This window comes from Talpa occidentalis, unplaced genomic scaffold (assembly GCF_014898055.3).
Source record: "Talpa occidentalis isolate TD23 unplaced genomic scaffold, MPIMG_talOcc4v2.1 talOcc4.4, whole genome shotgun sequence".
In the NCBI taxonomy this organism is placed as follows: domain Eukaryota; kingdom Metazoa; phylum Chordata; class Mammalia; order Eulipotyphla; family Talpidae; genus Talpa; species Talpa occidentalis.
Genome location: NW_023604295.1, coordinates 83,141,765 through 83,166,056, shown reverse-complemented (window position 1 = coordinate 83,166,056; position 24,292 = coordinate 83,141,765). Strand labels below are relative to the sequence as shown.

General features: G+C 32.8%; 1 protein-coding gene across 1 annotated transcript in view; it reads left to right on the top strand.

Annotated features, from left to right (window-relative positions):
- The window catches only part of SI (sucrase-isomaltase), a 133,115-nt gene extending 109,338 nt beyond the window's left edge, over positions 1-23,777 (top strand). The window contains exons 36-47 of the mRNA XM_037526650.2: positions 29-167; positions 2,811-2,944; positions 10,545-10,579; positions 10,670-10,786; positions 11,739-11,887; positions 13,810-13,894; positions 13,977-14,033; positions 14,635-14,759; positions 20,060-20,148; positions 21,663-21,712; positions 21,919-22,086; positions 23,596-23,777. Of these exons, the coding sequence (XP_037382547.1) occupies positions 29-167; positions 2,811-2,944; positions 10,545-10,579; positions 10,670-10,786; positions 11,739-11,887; positions 13,810-13,894; positions 13,977-14,033; positions 14,635-14,759; positions 20,060-20,148; positions 21,663-21,712; positions 21,919-22,086; positions 23,596-23,664 (1,217 nt within the window). The 3' untranslated portion in view covers positions 23,665-23,777. The remainder of the gene's footprint in view (positions 1-28; positions 168-2,810; positions 2,945-10,544; positions 10,580-10,669; positions 10,787-11,738; positions 11,888-13,809; positions 13,895-13,976; positions 14,034-14,634; positions 14,760-20,059; positions 20,149-21,662; positions 21,713-21,918; positions 22,087-23,595) is intronic.
- Positions 23,778-24,292: the final 515 nt, after the last annotated feature.

The following is a 24,292-nucleotide window of genomic DNA, read 5'->3' as shown; positions in this document are numbered from 1 at the left end:
TATTATCTTTTTTCATTGATTTTCCTAGCACTCACAAAAAGAACTGAAGGATTGCATTTCAGAACTTTGTGTATGGAAACTGAGCATATTCTAAGTGATGGATCATCAGTTTCACATTATGATGTTCACAATCTATATGGGTGGTCACAAGCAAAACCTACTTATGAGTAAGCAATGATCACTTTCATTATTAGCTTATCTAATCACATGATCCTTTAAGATATAGAAACAATGATACTTACTTTAAAATTCTTTCTTGCTAATTTGTTCCTATCTGGTAGCACTTTTCTTATCAATGTTATCTGTAATTGACTTATCCTTCACTGTAATTACAATTTGTTTCCCTTTCACAATCTGTAACATTTAAAAATTTGTATATCATTCAAAAAATAATCCTGAACGTTTTTTATTCCCCACTGTGTACACGGCTCATAGGAACACAGTGCCTAAAAATGATAGATGCTCAGTGTTCACTTTTGAATTCATAAATGAGAAAATAATTTATATAATATGAAATTATTAATTCAGACATTAAAGCTTAATTAAATCTGTTATTTAAAATAATCATTATGAGAATAGGTATGTGTCAGTGATTTTTAGCTCCTCAGATTTGAATGTCCATACCAAGCAACTTCTATGTGACATTGATAATAATGGTACACAGGCCATTCTTTGACAATTAACTCTTTATTGGTCAATATAACTTTCTACCATAAATGAAATGCCCTAATAATTCTAAAAATCTCAAAATAAATCTCAAAAAATAAAAAAATATAATTCTATAAATCAAATATGGTAGCTACTAGCCATATATGATTGCTGAGTAACTTGTTTTACTTGGGTGGGAAAGAAATTTAAATTTTACTTAAAATAAATGAGTTTGAATGAAATTATAAGTCCATTGGCCCCATATTTCAAGTGGGCCCCATACTGTGTAATGTAACTTCCGAACACTGGATCTTAAATACACATTGTAGTCACAGAAAGAATGTTTTTTTTTTTTAAATGCTGATTTAATAGGTCTGTCTTAAAGTCTAAATATATGAATGTAAGAAAGTTTCCTAGTTGGTTCTAATGAGATTCTGGGTTTGAAATTTGCTGCTCAGTTATATGATGGAGGTTGATAAAGTATAAAATGTTCTTTGGAGTAAGTAGTATAGGTAATATCTCTTCATTGTCTTATCGCTAGCACTAAATTCTTTAACTTAGAATAGGTCAAATATTTAAGAAATTATTACTTGAATGAATGGCCACAGATTTGTTCACCAAATGTTAGTGTAAAGACACTAAGTTTGTTTATGAAGTCTAGGAAATGTCATTTTTAAGAAAAAAAAAACAGACTATTCTTCAACAATGCCTTTTTATTTTCCAGCTATCCTCAGCTAACTTCACTTTACCAATTGTATATATGTGTGTATAAATGCATATATATGTATGCATAGATACCCATAGATAGTATGTATAAATATGTATAATCATATATATGTATATAAACAAACCATGAGAATTTAAATATGAACCAGTTATGTATGTTAAGATGAAAGTACACAGTTCAAGAGAAATTGAAAGTATTTTCTTCATAGAGAGTCATCAATTAAATTTTTGGACCACATTTCAAGATACAGTATTGTTTCTGACACATTGTAGGGGCTTAGCAAATTTAAAAGACTTAGTTACCCCAACAAAATTATAAAAAATGTATATGTAAGTTCAAGGAAGGTAAGGGTACATTTGTAAATTGTTGATTTATGAATGTGTTTAAACATGTCTGAGGCTGTTTTACATCTTAAAAATGTTATGGGAAAGATATCAGTATAATCTTATAAAGAATGTCTTTTAATATTGTGAAATATATTTAAATGAACTGTTAGCTTTGTTCCTGTACTATTTTTTTGTAAAATTTTTAATCACATTTGGTATTTAAATTAAGCAACTTAATAAATTTCAAATTTTGAGTTAAATTAGCCCAATTTTCAGTCATAGACTTTTCACATGTTATAGGTGCTTTTGCAGCAATTTTTTTTTTCAGTTATATGAGAAAAAAGTTAACCACTCCTTCAAAAATTTTAAAAATTAAAACATTGTCATTTATACTTAACAACCTTGACAAAGCTAAAGGAACACTAAAAATAAATTACACCTCATATAATCAAATGATAGAATTAAAGACATTTTAATTAAAATTAGAAAGAAATGGAAGTCTTAATACTATATTCAGTTGCCTTGCTTGTGACCATCTGTTTAAGTTTTCTGTTTCTTTCCTACTTAGTCTCATATGTTACATAATTCCAAGAATGTGACCATCTCTTCCATGTTTAAAATAGGGAATATTATAGCAAGATTCTTTGATGAGTAGTATGGAGATCAGGTTTGGGCAAGTCATAATTGAGAAGGTTTGGAACAAATCAGTAATTAGGACCTAGACTTTTATTACAAAAAATACATACCTCTAAAACAAACAATAATGTAAACCAATGTTGCCTCCATAAAATAAACACATAATTTAGGTGAAAAATAACACATTTATATATAATAAAATTAGTTCATTAAAAAGCCTACAAAATGAGTAGTCAATTTGATCATGTTAATAGTTGACTTAACTTAGATTAATTGACCATATATAAAGGCCACTTAGCAAAGTACTGGTAATTATTCGAAGGGAGAATTTTATACTATAATAGAGTGAATCTTTTATATAAGAGCTAGATTTACTAAAAGATAAAACCGGCATCTTCAATCAAATAATGAAGTGATCATAAGTAGAAATATCTAATATAAAAACTGAATAGATCCTTCCCCATTTATTTTAGTGCATTGCAGAAGACAACTGGCAAAAGGGGAATTGTTGTTTCTCGTTCCACATATCCAACTGCAGGGCGGTGGGCAGGACACTGGCTTGGAGATAACTATGCAGAATGGGACAATTTGGACAAATCAATCATAGGTATGTCAAAGTCACTAATTTTGTAGTTACTGCTTTCAGCATTATATAAGTTAATTTACTTTAGCTAATGCTAGATCATGTATTTTAAGAGTCTTTCTTGGAACTTAGCTTTTGGCATCATCTGTGGTGACAGTTGACATCATGAAAAAGCAGTTGAGCAAGAAGCAGGATCTTGGATGCAACATAGAATCTAATGGAACCCTACAAGTCTATTTTGAGATACAGTATAAGTCCTTTTGTGCTCTCAGTTTCCAGATTAGAATGGGCAGGAACTGAAAAAAATAACATCTAGGACTAAGAATAGAAATCTAGAGTTTAGAGAATGAGTCAAAGAATGAAACATTTCAAACCAAAATTTGTAAGTTACTTGAAAATAATTAAATGAAAATAATTAAATAAACATTGTCTTTTTTGTTTTTGTTTTTTGTTTTGGTTGTTGTTGTTTTGACTCTATTAAACAATCCATGTCCAAAGTCCATCTGCCTCCCTCTTCCAAACCCCCTGATAAGCACAATTAACTCTGTTTGCAGAGTTCAAGTATTAGTCCTTCTATTATTTATATATATGATAATATTCTGCAGAATTTTATTATTCTGCAGAGTGAAACCACTTGCTATCTTTCACATTTTGACTGATTTTCTTCAACATAATTACCTTGAAGTCCATCATTTATCCTTAATGCCTCCATCTTTCTTTGTAGCTGTGTAATATTCCATCAAGTAGATATTTCATGATTTCTCTAGCCATTCATCTTATGAAGGGCACTTGTTTTGACTCCATGATTTGGCAATTGTGAACAATCCTGTTGTGTACACAGATATAGATAAATCTTTTAATATTAGAATTTTCATTTATTTGAATAAATACCTAAATACCTTATAGAGGTATTTGCTGGGCCGTATGGAATTTCCACTTTTATTTGCTCAAAAATTTTTAAGACTATTGTTTTTCACAGGAGCTGTAGCAGCTTGGATTCCCACCAACAGTGGGTGATAGTACCTTTTTCATCACAATCTCGCTGATATTTGTTAATTTCATTCTTCTTTATATGGGTCATTCTTATAGGGGTGAGTTGGTATCTCAAAGTGGGCTTTAATTTGTATTTCTCTTATAAGAAGTGATGTTGAAAAATCATTTATCTATAAGCCATCTAAATATTTTCTTCAGAGAAGTGTCTATTGAGATCACTTTTCATTTTTTAATTGGATTGCTTGTTTCTTTGTCATTGACTTGTGAACTTTGCAAATTTGGGGAATTAAGCCTTTGTCAAATGTAAGGTATACACAAAAAATTTCCCCATGCTTAGTTTGTCTTTTGTTTTTTTGTTTTTTGTGATGGTTTATTTGGGGGGCAAAAGCTTTTAAGTTTGATGTAGTCCCATTTGTTTTTTAGTTTTGTTCCCTTTGCTGTTGGAGTTTTACTCCCAAATACATCTTTGTGATAGATGTCCTATAGTGTGTCTCTTATATTTTCTTTCGAGTACTTAATGTTTTGGCTTCTTACGTTTAAATCTTTAACTGATTTTAAATTCATTATTGTGCAAAATCAAATGTAAATCCTTCTTTATGTTTTCACAAGTGGCTACCCATGTTTTCCCAGCACCATTTACTATAAAGACTATATTTTCTTCATTGTATGGCTATAGCTTCTTTGTCAAAGATTAACTTTGCATATTTATATGGATTTAATCTCTCGGTTCCCAATTCTGTTCCATTGGATTTATTTTCTGTTTTTGTTCCATAATCATATTTTTCTGATTACTGTTACTGTGTAACTTAGTTTGAAGTTAGTAAGTTTGATATCTCAATTTTTCTTTTCTCTTGAGATTGTTTTAGCTCTTTTGTGCCTTTTGAAGTTCCATATACATTTGATAATGTTTAAATTTCCTTTAAAAAGTCCTTGGTGCTTTGATACATTTTGCAATAAATCTTTAAATTGCTTTAGTTAGTATGACCACTTTAATTATGTTAATAATTCCTACTCAGGAGCATGGGCTATTTTCACATTCCTTGTATATTATTATATTTTTCAGCAGTTTTATAGTTTTCAAATTAGAGTTCCTTCACTTCCTTCAGTGAGGAAATTCCCAGATATTCCCTTCTTTATGGATTGAACTATATTCCTTATTTCCCTTTATTCTGATACATTTTTTCATATGGAAAAAAATGCCACTGATTTTTATGTATTGATTTTGTATCCTGCTAGCTTACCATAGTCATTTATCATTCTTAGATGTCTTTGTAAAATGTTTTGATTTCTCTATAATTAACACATCATCAGTGAATAATGACACTTCACTTCATTTTCAATTTAATTTATTGTCATGTCTTTTTCTTGCATAATTGATTCAGATAATACTTCCATAACTATATTGCATGTTAGTGATGTTCATAGATATCCGTGTCTTGTTCTTGATCATACCAGGGAAGTTTTCACCTTTTCACCATTGAATATGATGTTGTCTGTGGACTTGTGATATACAGCTTTTATAATACTTAGATAGGTTCCATTGATTTCTACTTTTCAAGATTTTTTTCTCATAAATGCATGCTAGATTTTGTCACATCTGACATCTTTGGGGTGATAATGTGGGTTTTGTCTTCCTTTTTTTCTGATCTAGTAGATGACATAGATTGAACTGCACATATTAAACCAGCCTTGCATCCCTGGGATGAAGGCTACTTGATAGTGGTGGAAAATCCACTTTATTTTTTGCTGTATTCTATCAAGAATTTTTGCATCATGTTCATTAGAGATATTGGTCTATAATTTTATGTTTTCATATTACTATTTTTCATTTTGGAAACAGGATAATGTTGGCCTCATAGAATTTGGTCTGAAAATTTTCTCACTGTCATTTTTTTTATGATTTTTAATAGGATATGTATTAGATCTTCTTTATAGATGTGGTAGAAGTCACTGAAAAAAACATTTGCTCCTGTGCTATTCATGAGGAAGCTTTTTATTACTCTTTCAACTTCAGCATTTGTGTATGAATCTAATCATTTGTCCATTTCTTCTGAAAGTCCAAATCATGTGCCTAGAGAATTTTGTAATAAGTTCTTATGATGTTGTATATTTCTGCAGTATATGTTATAATTTTGCCTATTAAATTTCTGATTCTATTAATTTGGATTTTAACTCATCTTCATAAGTATAGCTAATTTATTATCAATGTTGCTTAATTATTCAAAGAACTAATTTTTTGTTTCACTGATCTGCGGGATCAGAACTGATTGTTTCACTGATCTATATTTTTTGTTCTCTATTTCATTTATTTCTGCTCTGGTTTTCGATTGCTTTGTTGCTGTATTTTTCTAGTTCTTTAACTGCAGAGTTAGATTGTTAAATGGGGATTTTTTTTTTTGACATCGGCCTGTATTGTCATTGACTTCCCATGTAACACTTCTTTTAAAGCATCCAATAGGGTCTAGTAGCTTCTCTCTTTTTTTTCATCAATTTCAATATATTTTCATATCGTCTTTGATTTGTTCATTGATTCAACAGTTTTTCAGAGGCAGTTAGTTTAGTTTTCATATATTTGGTTCACTTTAGGATTCCTTTTATGGTTCGCTTCTGGCTTTATAGCATTGAGGATGCTTGGTATTATTTCCATACCCTTGTATTTTCTGAGACATATGCCCTATTATATGTTCTTCTCTTGAGAATGTTTATGTGTACTACAGAAGAATAGTATTCATTATTTTTAGGATATGAAGTTCTATAAATGTCCAGTGAATCCATCTGATTTAACACTTCATTTAGAGTTTTATTTCTTTGTTAATTTCCTGTCTGGCCAATCTATTCCTTTGTGTCAGTGGTGTGTTGAAGTCTTCAACAATTATTGTATTTTTGTTGATTTTTTAAAAATATTTTATTTACTTTTTCAAGGAAGAACTGGGATACAGGCCAGAGGTGCAGAGGGTGAGAGGATTCACCAGAGACAGCGTGGAGTGCAGAACAAACAGATCAACTGAAATGCACTGCTGAGGGGAGTAGCAGGCGAGACAGGAGAAGTCTGCTGCACCATGTGGGTTAGCTCCCTGGTGGGCCAGGGATAGAACTCCTGCTGTAGTGGCTGGCAGCTTGATAGTGCTATCTTTAACCCCTGCATCACCAGGGAAGTCCTGATGTATATATATTTTTTTAGCTTTAATAGTTACCTTATAACAATGTCTTCCTATATTTGGAACATGAATGCTAATAATAGTTACATCTTCTTGGAGATGGTGCCATTGATCATGGAACAGTGTTTATATTTGTCCATGATTACCATTTTTTCAACACCATTTTAGGTTGAAAGTCCAGACTACTGGCTATGAGAATAGCAGTTCCTAATTTGCATTTTGAGTTACTGGAATTTGTGACTTTATTCTAGCATATGATTTATAGTTTGCTTTTGTCATTCAGTTTTAAATGGTTCTCTTATAAACAGAGTGTGGATAGTTGGATTTTTTTTTTCCCACATCTTTTACCTCTGTGTTTTTTATTGGTAAATTCAGACCACTCACAATTAAAGTGATTATTGATATGAACATTTTATTATCTGTTGTTTGTTTTGATTGTTTTATGTTTATTTTGTCTCCTTTTCCATTAATTTTCTCTTTTATTCCTGGATGTTTTTATGTAGTATGTCTACAAATTTTTCACGTCTTCTTCTCTGATTAGTAGATACTATGGGGGCTTTACTTAAATTCTTATGTGAGGTCCTGTATTCCTTTATGAGCTGGTGTCTGCTCTCTGATATTTAACTGAACAAGTTCTGCCCATACTTCCCCTCCCCCCACAATAGTATTTTGTTGTTGACTCCTAGTATTCTTGCTCATGCTTCTAGTGCTATATTATCATTGTCATTTGATCCGGAGTTTGTGTTTTCAGTTTTTCTTTTCTTGTAGAAAAGCTCCTTTCAGGATTACTTAAAGAGAATGTATGGCAAACTTAATTAGCTAATTCTGTTCTTTGAGAAAACCTTTATTACACTTTCATACTTAATTGATAATTTTATAAGATAGAGGAGTCCTGACTGGCAGTTTTTGTATTTTATGATTGCAAATATTTCCTTTACTCTCCTCTTAACTGTTGTCTAGGCTGAAATCCAGGGAGGATCCCAATTTGGAAGTATTTGGAAGTTATTTTCTTTCCTAACTTTCTGCAAAATTTTTCTTTATATTTTATTTTTGATAATTTCACAGTGGTTATAGGTCTTTTTGCATTTTAAAATTTAGGTGTTCTTTATGCTTCCTGGACATCCATATTTAATGCATTGTGTAGGTTCAGAAGGTCTTAATTATTTTTTTAATAATGTTTATGCTCCTATTTTTTTCTCCCTTCTGGAGCACTTGTAATTATTAGATTTCCTCTTCTAATTTAGTCTGGTTTCCTCATTTTTCCTTTCTCTTGACTTCTTCTAAATTTGCAATTTGTTACTTGCATCGTCTACAACTGAACTTCTTTCTTCTGCCAGTCAAATTCTATTGAAATCCTTTTCTATAGTCATCTAAATTTCATTAAGAACCTCTTTGTGTGACCTTTATAATATATTCACTATCTTTTGGTAAGAATGCTCTTTGTTCCTGGTTATCCTTTCAGAGATCTTGTGTTTGTTTTTCTGCCTATAGCTGACCTTCCAGTATCTCATTTATACTTTTTAATGTTGCTAACTTGAAGTTGTTATCAGATATTTTGTCTAATCAGATTCTTTGGTATTTATTCCAGGACTTCTGTCCTTCTTGCTTTGCGTTTCCATCTTGTGTTGTGATTGTAACTTGCTTGCTTGGCATGTGTATTGCCTTGTTTACAGCAATGCATGCTCTTGTGTGTGGTGGGAGCCCTGAGATAAATTTTCTTGCCTTGTTTCTCTTCTTAGTTTACCTTGGTGTGAGGTAAGAGAGATTGGGGACTTTAATCCTTCTTCTCAGTTTGAGAAATTATGTTAGTTGCCTCTATCTCTTCTTTCATTCCACAGCATTGTATTCTATGCTTAGGTTGTATTAGTTTCCATCCTGCCTCCCTGCTGGTCTTTTCTGCTGAGGGTCAGTATCTATGAAGTTTGCTTCTCCCACTGGAAAGAGCAGCATCTGGACCACCAGGATCATGTTCTGGGATTGATTTGCACTTGTCTAAAAGGCAGTGCTGTGTATGTAGCAGACACTTGTGTGGCAACATAACACTATGGCCACCCACAATAACTGCCCCAACCTTGCTTACCTGCAGCTCTTGAATGCCTGGGATGTATATGTGTCCTTTGTTTACTTTCTAGAGAATTGTGAGTTAATTCTAAAGTCCTTCTTTCTATTGTTGTACTTTTTATGAAGTCTGGCCTTGCTCAGCCTGGTTTCTCTGTGATTTCTTCTAGACAGGTGGATAGGTGAATTTGCTTTGGGTGCACGTTCCGTTCTAATTGCAGACTTCCCAATTTTTTCTAAGTCTACATAGTTCCCATTGCACACAATTGCACAGTTGGATCTTTTTTTTTAAAGATTTATCTATTTTTATTCAAGAACTGGGGTACAGGCCAGAGGCGTGGGAGGGAGAGGATTCACCAGAGACAGAGCAGGGAGCATAAACAGGCATACTCACTGAAATACACTGCTGAGGGGAGCAGCAGGCGAGACAGGAGAGGTCTGTTGCACCATGTGGGAATCTCCCTGGCTGGCCAGGAATCCAACCCACTCTGCAGAGGCTGCGCACAGCTTGCTGTGCTCAACCCACTGTGCCACCAGGGAGGCCCCAGACAATTGGATCTTTGCCCACTCACATGTCAGCGAAATCCCTCCAGGGAATTGTACAATGTCTAGAGTTGCCTCTCTAAGAGATGGATATTTTTATTTCATATATATTTTAATATTTTTTTACCTTTAATAGTAGGGTTCAAGGAAGATAATAGAAACATTCCTTTAAAAGGAGTGTTAAAAAATCAAAGCATTTTGTTTAATTGAAGTGACCATTATTCACTGGCTTGTTTTTTTAAGATTTATTTATTTATTCAAGAACTGGGATACAGGTTGGAGGTGCGGGAGGGTGAGAGAATTCACCAGAGACAGAGTGGGGAACAGACAGGCAGACTGACCAAAGACACTGCTGAGGGGTGCAGCGGGCGAGGCAGGAGAGGACTGCTGAGCCATGTGGGTATCTCCCTGGCTGAACAGGAATCGAACCTGTGCTGTAGAGGCTGCAGACAGCTTCATAGCATGGTGCTCAACCCACTGCACCACCGGGGAGGCCCAGCTTCTATTTAATAAGAGTGATTCAGTTGTTTCAAATGATAAGACCTACGGTTAAAATATTGCAGACACAAACTCTTAATATGAAAAATGAAATCAACAAAACCATGACCACTTCCTTCTCACTATATAGTATGTGTTTTGCTCTAAATATGTCATCTTTCAAGAGTCAAGAACGCTTAGATTTCATAACATTATAGAGTAAAAATATGTATGAATATAAAATAAATGATACAATGCATATTAATAATCTGATAAATATTTCCTTGAATGAGAGGTTTTTATTAGAGCTAAAAAATCTTAATAAATAGGACAAAAGCAAATATTAAAATATATAAAAACGTAGCTTTCTAATTTTGTTGTTCTAATTATTTTAGGTATGATGGAATTTAGTCTCTTTGGGATATCTTATGTAAGTGGCTCTGTTCCTTTTATCTTCATAACTTGCAAATATTAATAAGCCATCTATTAAATGTGAATTAAATATAACAATATATTTTAGACTGGAGCAGATATCTGTGGTTTCTTCAACAATTCAGAATATCAACTCTGTGCCCGCTGGATGCAACTTGGAGCATTTTATCCATACTCAAGAAATCACAACATTGCATTTACTAGAGTATGTAATTACTACATATACTTTAATCTCTCTCCACCTCTAAATTTATTGATCTTAGAATTTATTGATCTAAGAATTGATCTTAGTTGGATGATTTGCAGATGAATACTTTGAGACTTTTCACATTTCTGAGTACGTTTAAACCCAGCACTTTTAGATTTTTTAACTTGGTTTACTCTTCTTTATAATTTTTGGCACATGGCTTTGTTAGCTAGCATACTTTCTACTGTTCTATATAATCTGCTTCTGCATTTCTTTCAAACTGCTGTGGAACAGTTAAAAAAAAATCAGCTTCAAACTAAATAGTGAAATGTCAAAAGTCATTTGAAATAGTAGAATCCATGCATAAAATGAACAGATTTAAAAGGCAAATGTTAAAACCACTGAAATATACAGTATTAATCATTTTACCTAACGATAAGTTTTGACCAGTAAATACATTTTTTTTTACAATATCAATTTTAGTCTTTGGCTTGTAGTATGTAGCCCACAACACACTTGGACATGCTCTTTCTTCTCTCCAATATTAGGACATTACTTCTTATACTGTTAATTCTTCAGTAACATAATTTATTCATTTCCCATGAGAATACAATGCAATGTACAAAGTCACCATGTGGATTTCGTAGATCTCCTAGAATTTTCACCCCAACCTAGATTATCACCATAGTTGACAATGTAATTTTCACCTATTCATGTGAACCACTCTTTACATATGTCCATATAAAATAAATCAATCCATGGGCTTAATTTGCAATTTTATTATTAAACTATTAATACTGTATTTTGCATCACATGGCATAGAAATATGTTCGCATAAGATTTTAGTGACTACAGAATATAATTTGTGACATGTTAATATTATTACCTTATTATTTTCAAAATATGTATTGACGATTATGTCTTAAGCAAAAATAAGAGTTTGTGACTATTATATTTTGCTCTGTTGCAGAGACAAGATCCTGTTTCCTGGAATCAAACTTTTGCTAACATGTCAAGGGAAATTCTAAATATTAGATATACTTTATTGCCCTATTTTTATACACAGATGCATGAAGTTCATGCTAATGGTGGCACTGTCATCCGACCCCTTTTGCATGAGTGAGTATAAATTTCTTTTCATACTACAGAATTATATATTTCATTTAATTTAGTTGATAATGTCTTGTACAATATAGGCTATTTTAAATTGAAAAGTTTTTCATTGCATTGTAGCATCTTTTGGGTTTTTTGGTTTATATATATATATATATATTTATTACATCACCCTTCATTTTTGTACAGTATATGATTTCCTCATGAAATTCCCACCACCAGTTTACCTGTGCATCATCACCATAGTCCCCTATAGTATATATACCTTTTGGTTTTACTAATATATACACAAATAAATATTAATCACTTATTAATAAGTAATCATTCTTCTTGGGTCTAACTACTATGTACTAGGTGTTATTGTAGATGATTGCATATACTCTATTACATTGAACATTTAAAAAAATTCTTGGGAATTAATAATATCTTATATTGTAATTGCTTTGATTGAAGCTATTAGCAGTTAAATAAATCAATACCAATTCTACATCAAATATAGAAATTCTTTTTTCATGGCCACAGTTGCTGAAATTTTAGCATGTTCTAATTTTTAAAAAATGCAAATAAATTGTGGTTGTTAACAAATAAAAAAACAGATTCAAACAAAAATACAAATAAAGCTTGAATTAGATTTTTGTGTAACCTGTAATAGCAGAGTAATTGAATAAGAAGAATTGTTAGATTGTATTTTTGCTAAACCATTAAAATGTAAATAGCAAATATTTATTCAAATTAAAGCAATAGTAACCTAAAATTGCCATAATAATAGATTGACCACTGTTTTGATGCGGTTTACTTAAAGATTTCCTTCAATTCAAATTATCCTCTAGTTGCTTTATTAACTTATCATCATAGTCCCTTCAATGTTTCTGCTGACATTTTATTAATATCTTGCCACTTTCGTGTTCATACTTTTTCTTTTGGCTTTTCCTTATTAACTTCCCACAGCAGTGTCAGGTCTAAATTGGGTCTCCAAAGAGAAAAATTATTAACTATGCAGTTCCTTGTCCTATTGATACTTTCTGGGACATTTTCCCCATGGGAAGTTCATGGAGAAGTAATTTCAGCATTCCAATTTTGCACTAATCTCGGTTTAAAACAAACAAACCAACAAAAACTGCACTTTAATTTCAATTAGAGAAAAAATATGGGTACTTGGGCCTCCCTGGTGGCTCAAGGGGTTAAGACACAACCTATGAGACTGTCAGCAGCCACTGCAGCCCGCTGCTCCCCTCAGCAGTGTACTTCAGTCAGTCTGCCTGTTCTGTTCTCTACTCTGCCTTTGGTGAACCCTCTCACTCCCTGCAACTCTGGCATATACCCCAGCTCTTGTATGCATAAATAAATAAATCTAAAGAAAAGAAAAAAATAGAAATATGGCTACTAAATAGTGGCTTTTCTCAAACTTTTGGGGAAAAAAATGATTTTGTATATTCCAGGTATTTATGTCTCAGATTTATAATTCTATTAAAAAAGAGAAGAACCTTTAAGAAAATGTAAATCCACTATGCAGTAAGATCTGCTTTAAGTAAGATGAACAAATGTTTTAAAATTGCTAATTCAAGATACTGATACACACATTTTTCATTTTTCTTCCAGAGTGTTTATTCATAGTTTTTGCTTTCTAGTTTGTTTATCTTATACTGGGCAAAGTTAATTCTTGGTTTGTTTATGAGTTATTTTTAAAGCAGAGTTTTCAATTAGTTGTTCATCAAAGTTCTCTGCATTCTATCAGGTTAGAAATAGATTAGATTTACTCATAAAGTATTATACCTTGCACATTAAATTCCAAGTGATAGAACTGTTCATTTTTTGTAGCTTGCTCTAATTTTAATGTACAAAGTTTCATTTTCTAATGTAATTTAAGTGATTATTGTACTTTATAGAAATAAAGATTTAATTAAATTATTTGTACATATTTTTTCAAGGTTCTTTAATGACACAGTAACCTGGGATATATACAAGCAGTTCTTGTGGGGTCCGGCATTTATGGTTACTCCTGTATTAGAAGCTGTAAGTCCCAGTTCGTATTTTTGTTCAAAAAATAAATTTCCCTTGATTTGTATGTTTTTAATGTCTGCATCTTTAATTCTAGGATACCGAAGTTGTAAATGGCTATGTCCCTTATGCTCGCTGGTTTGATTACCATACAGTAAGTTGTTAAGAAATTCTGGGGAATTAACTTAAGAGAAATGTGTGATAATTTGGTCCTATTATTTTAATTTATGGCATATATGGTTTAGTTTCCACTTATAGAGAGTAAGATATTTCTTGTTAATTATAACTGAATCAAATTAATACATAGTGAAATAGAGTTAATTTATTGTGACATAATTTGTTATATAATCATTGATTTATTTTACCAAACAAACATGGGAGTTGCATTTTATACACAAAAAGGTAATTTTCCTTTTGTGGATATGCAAAATTATTCTAAATAAAATTCAGTTCTTGTAATAAAAGTTATATGACACATCAGGAATAGCTTTATTAACTTTCAAAAATACATCTTTTCTTCATTTTAGAGCATTAAAAATAGGTAGTGGTAAATTACTTCCAAAGCAATCAATAAACTAAGGGCTAAGAACAAATGGTATTCTTTAAAGAAGACATTCCTAAATAGATGTTTTTGTTTTTGTTATATTTTAATTCAAAAATCGTCATTTCATTCTATAAATGTGTCAAGTACCAAAACTGCTAAACATTCCATTTCTTGCTGATTTTGTTCGTCCTTCCAACTCTCTCATTTCCAGGGTGAAGATATTGGTCTCAGAGGAACATTTAATGAATTTAAAGCTCCTTTATATACAATAAACCTACATGTTCGTGGTGGTCACATCTTACCATGTCAAGAACCTTCCCGAAATACATTTAACAGGTAAGCGAAGATGTTTACAAAGCCCACATTAAATCTGTAGATAGAGCATGTTAGAATTGCAGAGAACTGGAAAGGGTCTGAGATTGCATCCTACTTTCAAGCTAACAAGTTAGTCAACTGTAGTTTCATGTTGAGGCAGAGAGAAGTTCTTCCCCACTCATTATTCAGCAAGAAATGTGAACTTCGGGGCCTCCCCTGGTGGCGCGGCGGTTGAGCGCTGGGCTGCAAAGCTGCCCGCAGCCTCTGCAGCACCGGTTTGATCCCCAGCCGGCAGGCTAGGGTCCCACATGGTGCTCAGACCTCACTTGCCGCACCCGCTGCTCCCCTCAGCAGCGTATTTCATCAGTTTGCCTGTTCTATCCTCCGCTCTGGCTCTGGTGAATTCTCTTACCCTCCCACGCTTCTGACTGTACCCAGTGCTTGTATAAATAAATAAATCTTAAAAAAAAAAAAAATGCGAACTTCGTATTTGTTTTAGAATCCCCTGTCCCCCAAATATCATGGGGGTGATATAGTCTGGTCCACATGCAGGAGGTTTTTAAGATACTCCAAACCTAGAGAAGCCCACTCTTTTAATGGACTGGAAAAAAAGTGTCCATTATTTGTCTCAAAGGAAGGATATATCTTTTTTATACTGATAAATAAATGAAAAATAATAATATTTTTAAAATACCACATCCCAGACCTGTCTTCCCATGATGTTTGCTTTATTTTATTTAAAGATTTATTTATTTATTTATTTATACAAGCACTGGGTACAGTCAGAAGCACGGGAGGGTGAGAGAATTCACCAGAGCCAGAGCGGGGAGCAGAGCAGGCAGAAGGACCGAAGTACACTGCTGAGGGGAGCAGCGGTGGCAGGAGAGGTCTGCGCGCCATGTGGGACCCTCCTCTGGTGGCCGGGGAGCAGCTGGGGATGGAACCAGTGCTGCAGAGGCTGCGGGTAGCTTCACAACCCAGCGCTCAACCGCTGCGCACCCAGGGAGGCCCCATGATGTTTGCATTAAAAGTATCCTTTTGAAGATAGTTCAGAAGTAAACCTGCCAGTGCCTCTGTATATGAGATATGCAGAAACATGAGACTTATGGAGAATTGTTTCTTAATAAGTTATCCCTCTTCTAGTGAGGAAGCATCTGAGACCAAAGTACCAACTAAAACTGAATATGAATGGCTTGTAATTTGATTGGTTGATTTAACTCAGTCTTTGATTTTTGTGTGACATTTTTGGAAAAAAATCTATTTTCACTTCAAATAAATTTTTATTACACCAAAATAAATATTGCAGATAATATTTTTCTCTATTTTATGTTTCCCCACACCTAATGCTGTTGTCTTGTGATGTACTCTGACTCATTTTATCCACAAAAATGTAGCTATCTGTTGACAATGTCACTATTCCATAACTATTGAGTTCACTTCTGCCCACAGAAGAACCAGATTCACTCCTGTTTCCCATTTAAAGATGAAAGATAATCCACAGATTCTATCCATCACCATTCATAACTGATAATTATAGGCAAGATGATCTTACCTGTTTTCTCTTACCTAGTATAATCTCTCTCCTATCTCTCAGGGATCAATTGTTCACTATTCCTCTTGTGACTGATGCAAGAGTGAATTTCTTTTTTTTTTTTAATGTTTATTATTTATTTATTTTTTACATCATTGATCATTTTTAAACAATATTTGTCCCCCTCCTCAGATGTAGTACCTATAGAATTTCCTTCACCAATGCACCTGTGCACCATCACCACAGTCCCCTGTACTCTTTCCTCCCTCCCTCTGATCCCTCTCCCTCCTCCTCCCCTGCAGGATGTGTCTGGTTTATAATTGTCTGCTTATGTTTTTTTTGTGTTTTGTGTTGTTATTATTTTTTAACACTGATGTCTTATTTGGTTCCCCTATATTTGTCCTGTAAGTGAAACATCTGATATTATTCTTTTTTCCCTTCTGCTTATTTCACTGAGCATAATTCCTTCTAGCTCCATCCACATTGCCGTGAATGACATGAGTATATATTTCTGATAACTGAATAGCAAGCATCCCATTGTGTATATATTCCATATCTTCTTGATCCAGTCATGTATTTTAGGGCATTTGGATTGTTTCTAGGGTTTACCTATTATAAATAGTGCTGCAATAAACATAGGTATACAGATGTTCTTTTGAATCAATGTTTTTGTGTCCTGTGGGTAGATCCCTAAGGAGTGGAATTGCTGGATCATATAGTAGCTCCATTTTTAGTAGACTGAGAAACCTCCAGACAGCTTTCCATAGCCATTGGAACAGTTTGGACTCCCACCAGCAGTGTAGAATAGTTCCTTTTTCACCACATTCTTGCCAACATTTGTTGTTGCTTGTTTTGTTTTGTTTTGTTTTGCTTTGTTTTTGGTATGTGCTATTCTGACTTGTGCCAGGTGGTATCTCAATGGGGTTTTGATTAGCATTTCCCTGATAATAGGGGATGCTGAACATTTTTACATATGCCCTGGCCATTTGCATTTCCTCTTTGGAGAAATGTCTTTTAAATTCTTCTGCCCATTTTTTGACTGGATTGTTGACTTTGTTTTTGTTGAGTGTTGTGAGTTCCTTGTATGTCTCTGTGTATATCAGCTGTATGAAGTGCAAAAGTTTTTTTTTTTTTTTTCCCCAATCAGTGGGATGTCTCTTTTTTTTGGTTAATTTCTCCTTTGCTGTGCAGAAGCTTTTCAGTTTGATATAATTCAAGGTATTTATGTTTTTCTTGACTTTCTTTGCTTTGGGTGGTGAGTCTTTAAATATGTTACTGAGATGTATGTCTTGTAGTGATTTACCTATATTTTCTCCTATATATTTTGTATTTTCAGGTCTCATGTCCAGTTTTGTTTTTTTTAATCCATTTTGAGTTGATTTTTGTGCACGTTGAGAGGTAGTGGTCTAGTTTCATTCTTTTGCAAGTGGTGGTCCAGTTTTCCCAGCACCATTTATTGAACAAACTGTCCATGTTCCATTGCATATTATTTGCTCCTTTGTCAAAGACTAGTTGTCCATGTAAGTGTGGCTTTATTTCTGGGATCTCTATTCAGTTCCATTGGCCTGTGTGTCTGTTTTTGTTCCAATAACGTAACCATACCGCTTTAATTATTATGGCTTTGTAGTATAGTTTGAAGTTTGGAAGTGTGATAGTTCAATTCTTGTGGTTCCATATGGATTTCATCAGAATTTGTTCTATTTATTTGAAGAATGCCATTGAGCTTTTTCTTGGAATGGCATTGAATCTGTAAATTGCTTTTGGTAGGATGGCCATTTTAATAATGTTAATTCTTCCAATCCATGGGAAGGGTATGTCTTACCATTTCTTTGTGTCATCTTCTATTTCTTTATTTTAAAGATTATTTATGCATACAAGAATTGGAGTACAGGCCAGAGCTGCAGGGAGAGGGGTGAGAGGATTCACCAGAGACACAGTAGGGGACAGAACAGGCAGATGTACTGAAATACACTGAGGGGAGAAGCAGGCGAGTCAGGAGAGGCCTGATGCACCATGTGGGTAACTCCCTGGCTAGGAATTGAACTCGTGCTGCAGTGGCTACAAATAGCTTCAAAGGTTGCGTCTTAACCCCTTGCACCACCAGGGAGGCCCCCTCCTATTTCTTTTTAACTGTGTTTTATAATTTTCTTTGTATAGGTCCTTCACCTCTTACATTAGGTTTATTCCCAAGTATTTGGATTTTTTGTTTCAATTCTAAAAGGAAAGGTTTTCTTGATTTCTTCTTCTTCAGATTGATTGATTATGTATAGAATGGCTAGTGATTTTAAACTAGTCACAAAGTCTATATTTCCTCTAGCTAAATTATTACCTTAAATGTTCAATATGAAAGGACTTGGTCCCCGTTACTTGTCTCTTCTCATGCTATGTCTACTTTCTTGGTCATCTATGTGTTGATACCCTAGTTTACATGAATATAATCTTCCTACTTACTGAAAGCACCAGATAAGTTTCAATCTCTCTCTCTCTCTCTCTCTCTCTCTCTCTATATATATATATATATATATATATATATATATATATATATATATTTTTTTTTTTTTTTTGGTGGGACCCTCGTGGGTGGCCGGGGAATGAACCAGCACTGCAGAGGCTGCAAGCAGCCTTGCAGCCCAGCGCTCAACCGCAGCGCCACCAGGGGAGGCCCTCAATCAATATTTTACTCTGATATAAATTATAAAGAAGACAAATGTTTATGCTTGAGAACTGACAGATCTGTGGAAGCATTCATAAGCATGAAATGTGCTTTAGGAGTCCTTCTGTTGTGGGAGGAGAAATGCCATTCATTCTTACATTCATTCTCTCTCACTCTCTCTGCTTTCCCTTGCTCTCTCTCATTCTCTGTCTCTCACTCTAGTTACTTTTAGATAGATGAATGCAGTACATGGATTCATATATATATATATATATATATATATATACACACACATATATAAAAATTAAAATCTTTCAATTTTAAGTTTAAATATATTTAAATATAAGTTTATATATAAGTCCCAAATGATGAAAGTAAATGCTATTTAATTTTTCATGGTTTGAATCATGTGCATATATGCATGTATGAAAAAGTACCCAAAGTTGCATAGCTATGTAAACAATTGACAAATAAGAAAATAAGTGAATTGCTAAAAAATGGTCAAAGACAGGATCACCAGAGAACAGAATAATTAAATATGTCATTAAACTTATATAGTTTTAACTATATAAAAGTGAGAGTGCTAATGGTTTTGTTATAGTAGGTAATCTATTGAGATCAAAAAGATAGGGACATTTTCCCTTAAATATGAAGGACTTTATGGATTTTATCATTCCCATTAACTGAGTGAAAAAGGAAGGTCCTTTTATTTTCTTTGCCTAACAGACTTAACTCTTGTTTATTGAAATTCTTTTTCTTTAAAGATTTATTTTTGTTTATTTATGTGTAGAAGAACTGGGGTATAAGCCAGAGGTGTGGGGTGGGGTGGATTCACCAGAGTCAAAGTGGGGAGCAGAACAGGCAGATCTACTGAAATACACTGCTGAGGGGAGCAGCAGGCAAGACGGAAGAGGTTTACTGCACCATGTGTACAGCTCCCTGTCTGGGGAATCTTACTCATGCCTCAGTGGTTGGCAATAGCCTCATAGCACTGAGACTTTAACCCCTTTGCTACCAGGGAGGCCCATTAATTGAAATTCTTATTTGTGTTCCTTTGGATATTTACATATCATATAATATCATAGCAATAATACACATTTCTATAAGTATGGGTACATTTATGTTGGTTTCTTATAGCCGAAAAAATTTCATGAAGCTAATTGTTGCTGCTGATGATATGCAGATGGCACAAGGATCTTTGTTTTGGGATGATGGGGAAAGCATAGGTAAGTGTTCCATTTAATAGATAAACATTATCGATGACATTATTATTATGTTATTATTTTTATGTTTTTTATATTATTTCATTATCATTTCATTTTATTTCATATTATGTTTATGTTACTTCTGTTGTATTTGTAGTTTCTATAGAAAGTTAATAATAGCATTCAAATCTAAATTAGTTTAATAATACTCAACAACAAAAATAATTTATAAATATGTGCAGACTTCCTTCTTATATTAAATATAATTGATAACTATTGTAAATGCCTGTATATTAAGAGATTTGTGTAGGCAAAGTTTGTACTAAATTGATAACCTTTGTATTCTCTGAAGATTATGCAGTATCATTCATATAATAAAATGTATGTGAGATCAGCCAAGCTGTAAACTCATGTTCTGTATGCACATATTGTTGCATAACGGATACTACTAAAACAAGGAGATAGTCCAGAGACAAACCTCAATTTTGGTCTGTGTACTTTATGACTATTAGAACTATATCTTCTAATATGCAATATTTTCTTCCTCAAACAAAGTTTAAGGATTTAAAATCATGAGTTTATCTCTAATTTTACATTCTTGTCTTACGCATGTTGGCTTGGATTTACAATACAACTTATTCTTAGAAGTGAAAGAAAACTTAGCTAAAATTCAGACTTGATAATAATTCTGTATTTCACTTTGAGCCATTTAACATCTCTAGGGCTCTATTTCCTCTTCTATACAATGGGAATAATACTGATATGTGTCTTTTAGAGCAGTGGTGATAAACTACCTGTTTTGACAAATAATAAACACAAATAGTTTTAGCTGTAAGGTCATTTTTTTTAGAGATTTATTTATTTATTTATACAAGCACTGGGTACAGTCAGAAGTGCGGGAGGGTGAGAGAATTCACATGAGCCAGAGCAGGGAACAGAACAGGCAGACCAAGGAAATACACTGCTGAGGGGAGCAGTGGGCGTGGCAGCAGAGGTCTGCATGCCATGTGGGACCCTCGCTGGCAACTGGGGATCGAACCGGCGCTGCAGCGCCTGTGGGCAGCTTTGCAGCCCAGCACTCAACCACTGCGCCACCAGGGAGGCCCCACAGTCCTTTTTATTTATAAATATTATTTTATTGTCAGTCATTAAGGTGGCCAGTAAAGATCTACTACTCTCATGAAAAAATTCTGTTTATTATTGTGCTTTTACCCAGACCAGTATAAATCTGGTTATAAAATTGTAACTGCTATATTGTTATACACACACACACACACACACACACACACACACACACACACACACACAAACCATCCCTGTCCTTCTAGGAAACTCTCTAGTGATTCATCACATTTAAGTGTTCCTTGGATTGTATTTGAAATAGTGAAATAAACAGAGTATAGTTAGATGTGTAATGAATGTATGCATTCATTTTATATTTTATATTGAGAAAGAGAAGCAAAATTAATTAGTATTTACTATGTTAATTATTTTGAAATTTAAATAGATCTTTTTTTTTTCTTTTTTCTCTACAGATACTTATGAAAAAGATCTGTATTCCTTGGTACAGTTTAATTTAAACAAGGTGTGTATTCATGTTATCATTTATATGTAATATTGTTAAATAATATTTAAAGTGATCTGTCATATTTTATATTCATTTATATTATAAAAATACCTCATTTCAAATAGATTTATAAACAATTTACTGTACTATGAAATATGTGTTAACTAACAAATTTAAATGATTTTGCAAATAAATTTTTTAAATTATTCTTCTCATCTTTGTAGACCACCTTAACAAGCACTATATTGAAAAATGGTTACATAGAGAGAAGTGAAATGAGACTTGGATTCATCAGTATATGGGGAAAAGGAAAGACTTCTGTAAATAATGTTAATCTCCTATATAATGGAAGATATGAGACGCTTACATTTTCTGAAGAACCAGACAAGGAGGTAAGTGACATAAGAAAATATTGATTAAATGGAGATATTAAAAATGTCTTCCTTGGCTTGTTATACTTCTCAGTCTTAAAGAAACATTATGAAAATCAATTATGACTGAACAAATATGAAAACATTTATTCATTTGCATTAAAGTGCCGTGCAATTTCCATTTTTACTCACCTGTCATACAGTTCAACCTGATAATATCTTACCATTTAGATTGTCTTAACAGAATCAAACTAGGATTACATTAAATAAATTTATAAATCATTGTTATCCCTATATTATAAAGTGCTTCAAAATTTATTTTTACAAAATAAAATACCTATATTTAAACATAATATATGTATTAGATAAAATATTTTAAAATGCTTATAAAATAATAGGACTGTCTGTTAGCAACTATGAATTAGATATATGAGGATTTAATTCACACACTAAACAGGGAGTCAGGATTTCATAGAATGTGAAAGTTGAGCAGTCACCTGAGAGCTCTATTAGAAGGTTAGCAGCTGTGCTACTCTACTGTTTTTTGGTTGGCAAGTGGAATTCCCCGGTAATGAAGAACTCTGTTTTTCTTACTATACTGGCTTTAAATAAGTTATATCAAGGTTGTAATATTATAGTTTGTATATTTAATCACCTTCTTTGGTGATATGAATATGAATCTCACTTCCATATTAATATTTTAAATATGTTTGCTGGTTTATGAAATTCCAAAATTGAGATAATCACACATTTATATCAACAGTGTTATATGTCAAACCAAGAAGCTGCATTCGTGAAATGAAAAGTAAATTTCAAAGGAACAATTAGTCACTGGTTAACAATAACAGTTAGAAATCAGTTGCGCTGCACTACCCAATGCTCAAAACTAATCCAAAAGATTGTTTATCTTATATATATTCTTGTTCTTCTTATTACTACAATGGTGAACAAAAAAAAAAAACTCACACATTTTACTATAAAAATAAACTAAAACTGTTTGACAATGCCTAATAGTGTAATTTAACACCTCAAATATCATTTTTAAGTTTATGTTCACCAAATTCTTGGCATATAAAAATACCATTTGTGAAGAAGTCCATCCCATTGCTTTCAAATGCATTCCCAAAGAATTTTAACTATTAAAATATTTTTATTGTGATTCCTTATCAATTTTTCCAAAAGAAGAGATTAACTTTTGGTTCTAACAAGGGGACAAATTCTTCTAAAATTATTTAAATTAAACAAGTATTTATGGACATCTCTTTTTCAAGCCCATATAAATGTATGGGGATGGTCATCTTCTTTCTCTATTCTGATTGCCCTTCTCCACTGGTGTGGGAATTATATGCAACAAATGATGTAATTGCTCTAACAATGGAATTTTTTTAATGATTTATTTTATGTATTTATGCTTACAAGTGCTGGGGTGTAGGTCAGAGGTGCAGGGGGTGAGTGTGAGAGGATTCACAAGAGTGAGGAACACATATTTATGATTAAACAATTAACTATCCTTTTACTTTTTGTTTTTAGATATTAAATATTGATCTGAAAATGAATAATGTTGTTCTAGATGAACCAATAAAAATCACCTGGTCTTGAAGATCATCATCAATTTAAGTTGACACAGCAAAATAGACACCTGGATTTAAATTCCATGATGCTTTAAATTTTCCCTCTTACTTAGTTTCTTATATCCCATGAAATATATTAAAAATTTTGTTACACCTAACTAAGGCTATTGCACAGTGTAAATCAATGCCAAAGCTAATTTTGTTGTATTAAATGTGGCAGGGTTCAATGTTTTAAACAGATTTAGAAGAATTTAATTATTTCTTGTTACTTTTTAAGCTAAGGCTAAACTAGTTACTAATTATGTATGTAGTAATTTCTAATTTAAAAAGATGTTTTTTGAAATTTTCTGTGTAATTGTATAAAATGGTTTATTTAATGTTTGCTAGATTTAAGTTTGTACTAGCAGTTGTCATCAGATTTAAATATTTCCTAGTATGTATATTTAATTAGAAAACAGAAAATAAAATGAATATAAGAATATAAAATATGTATTTCTCTTTATTTTACCAAAAGAAATTGTTAGACTCAGTTTGAATTGCTATAAAATTATGACAGAGTAGTTTATAAAATAACCAATTATGTCTCACATTTTTGAGGGTGGGAAGTCTGACATTAGGTGCCTGGTAGAACTACCGTTTGGTAAGTGTTATCTTCT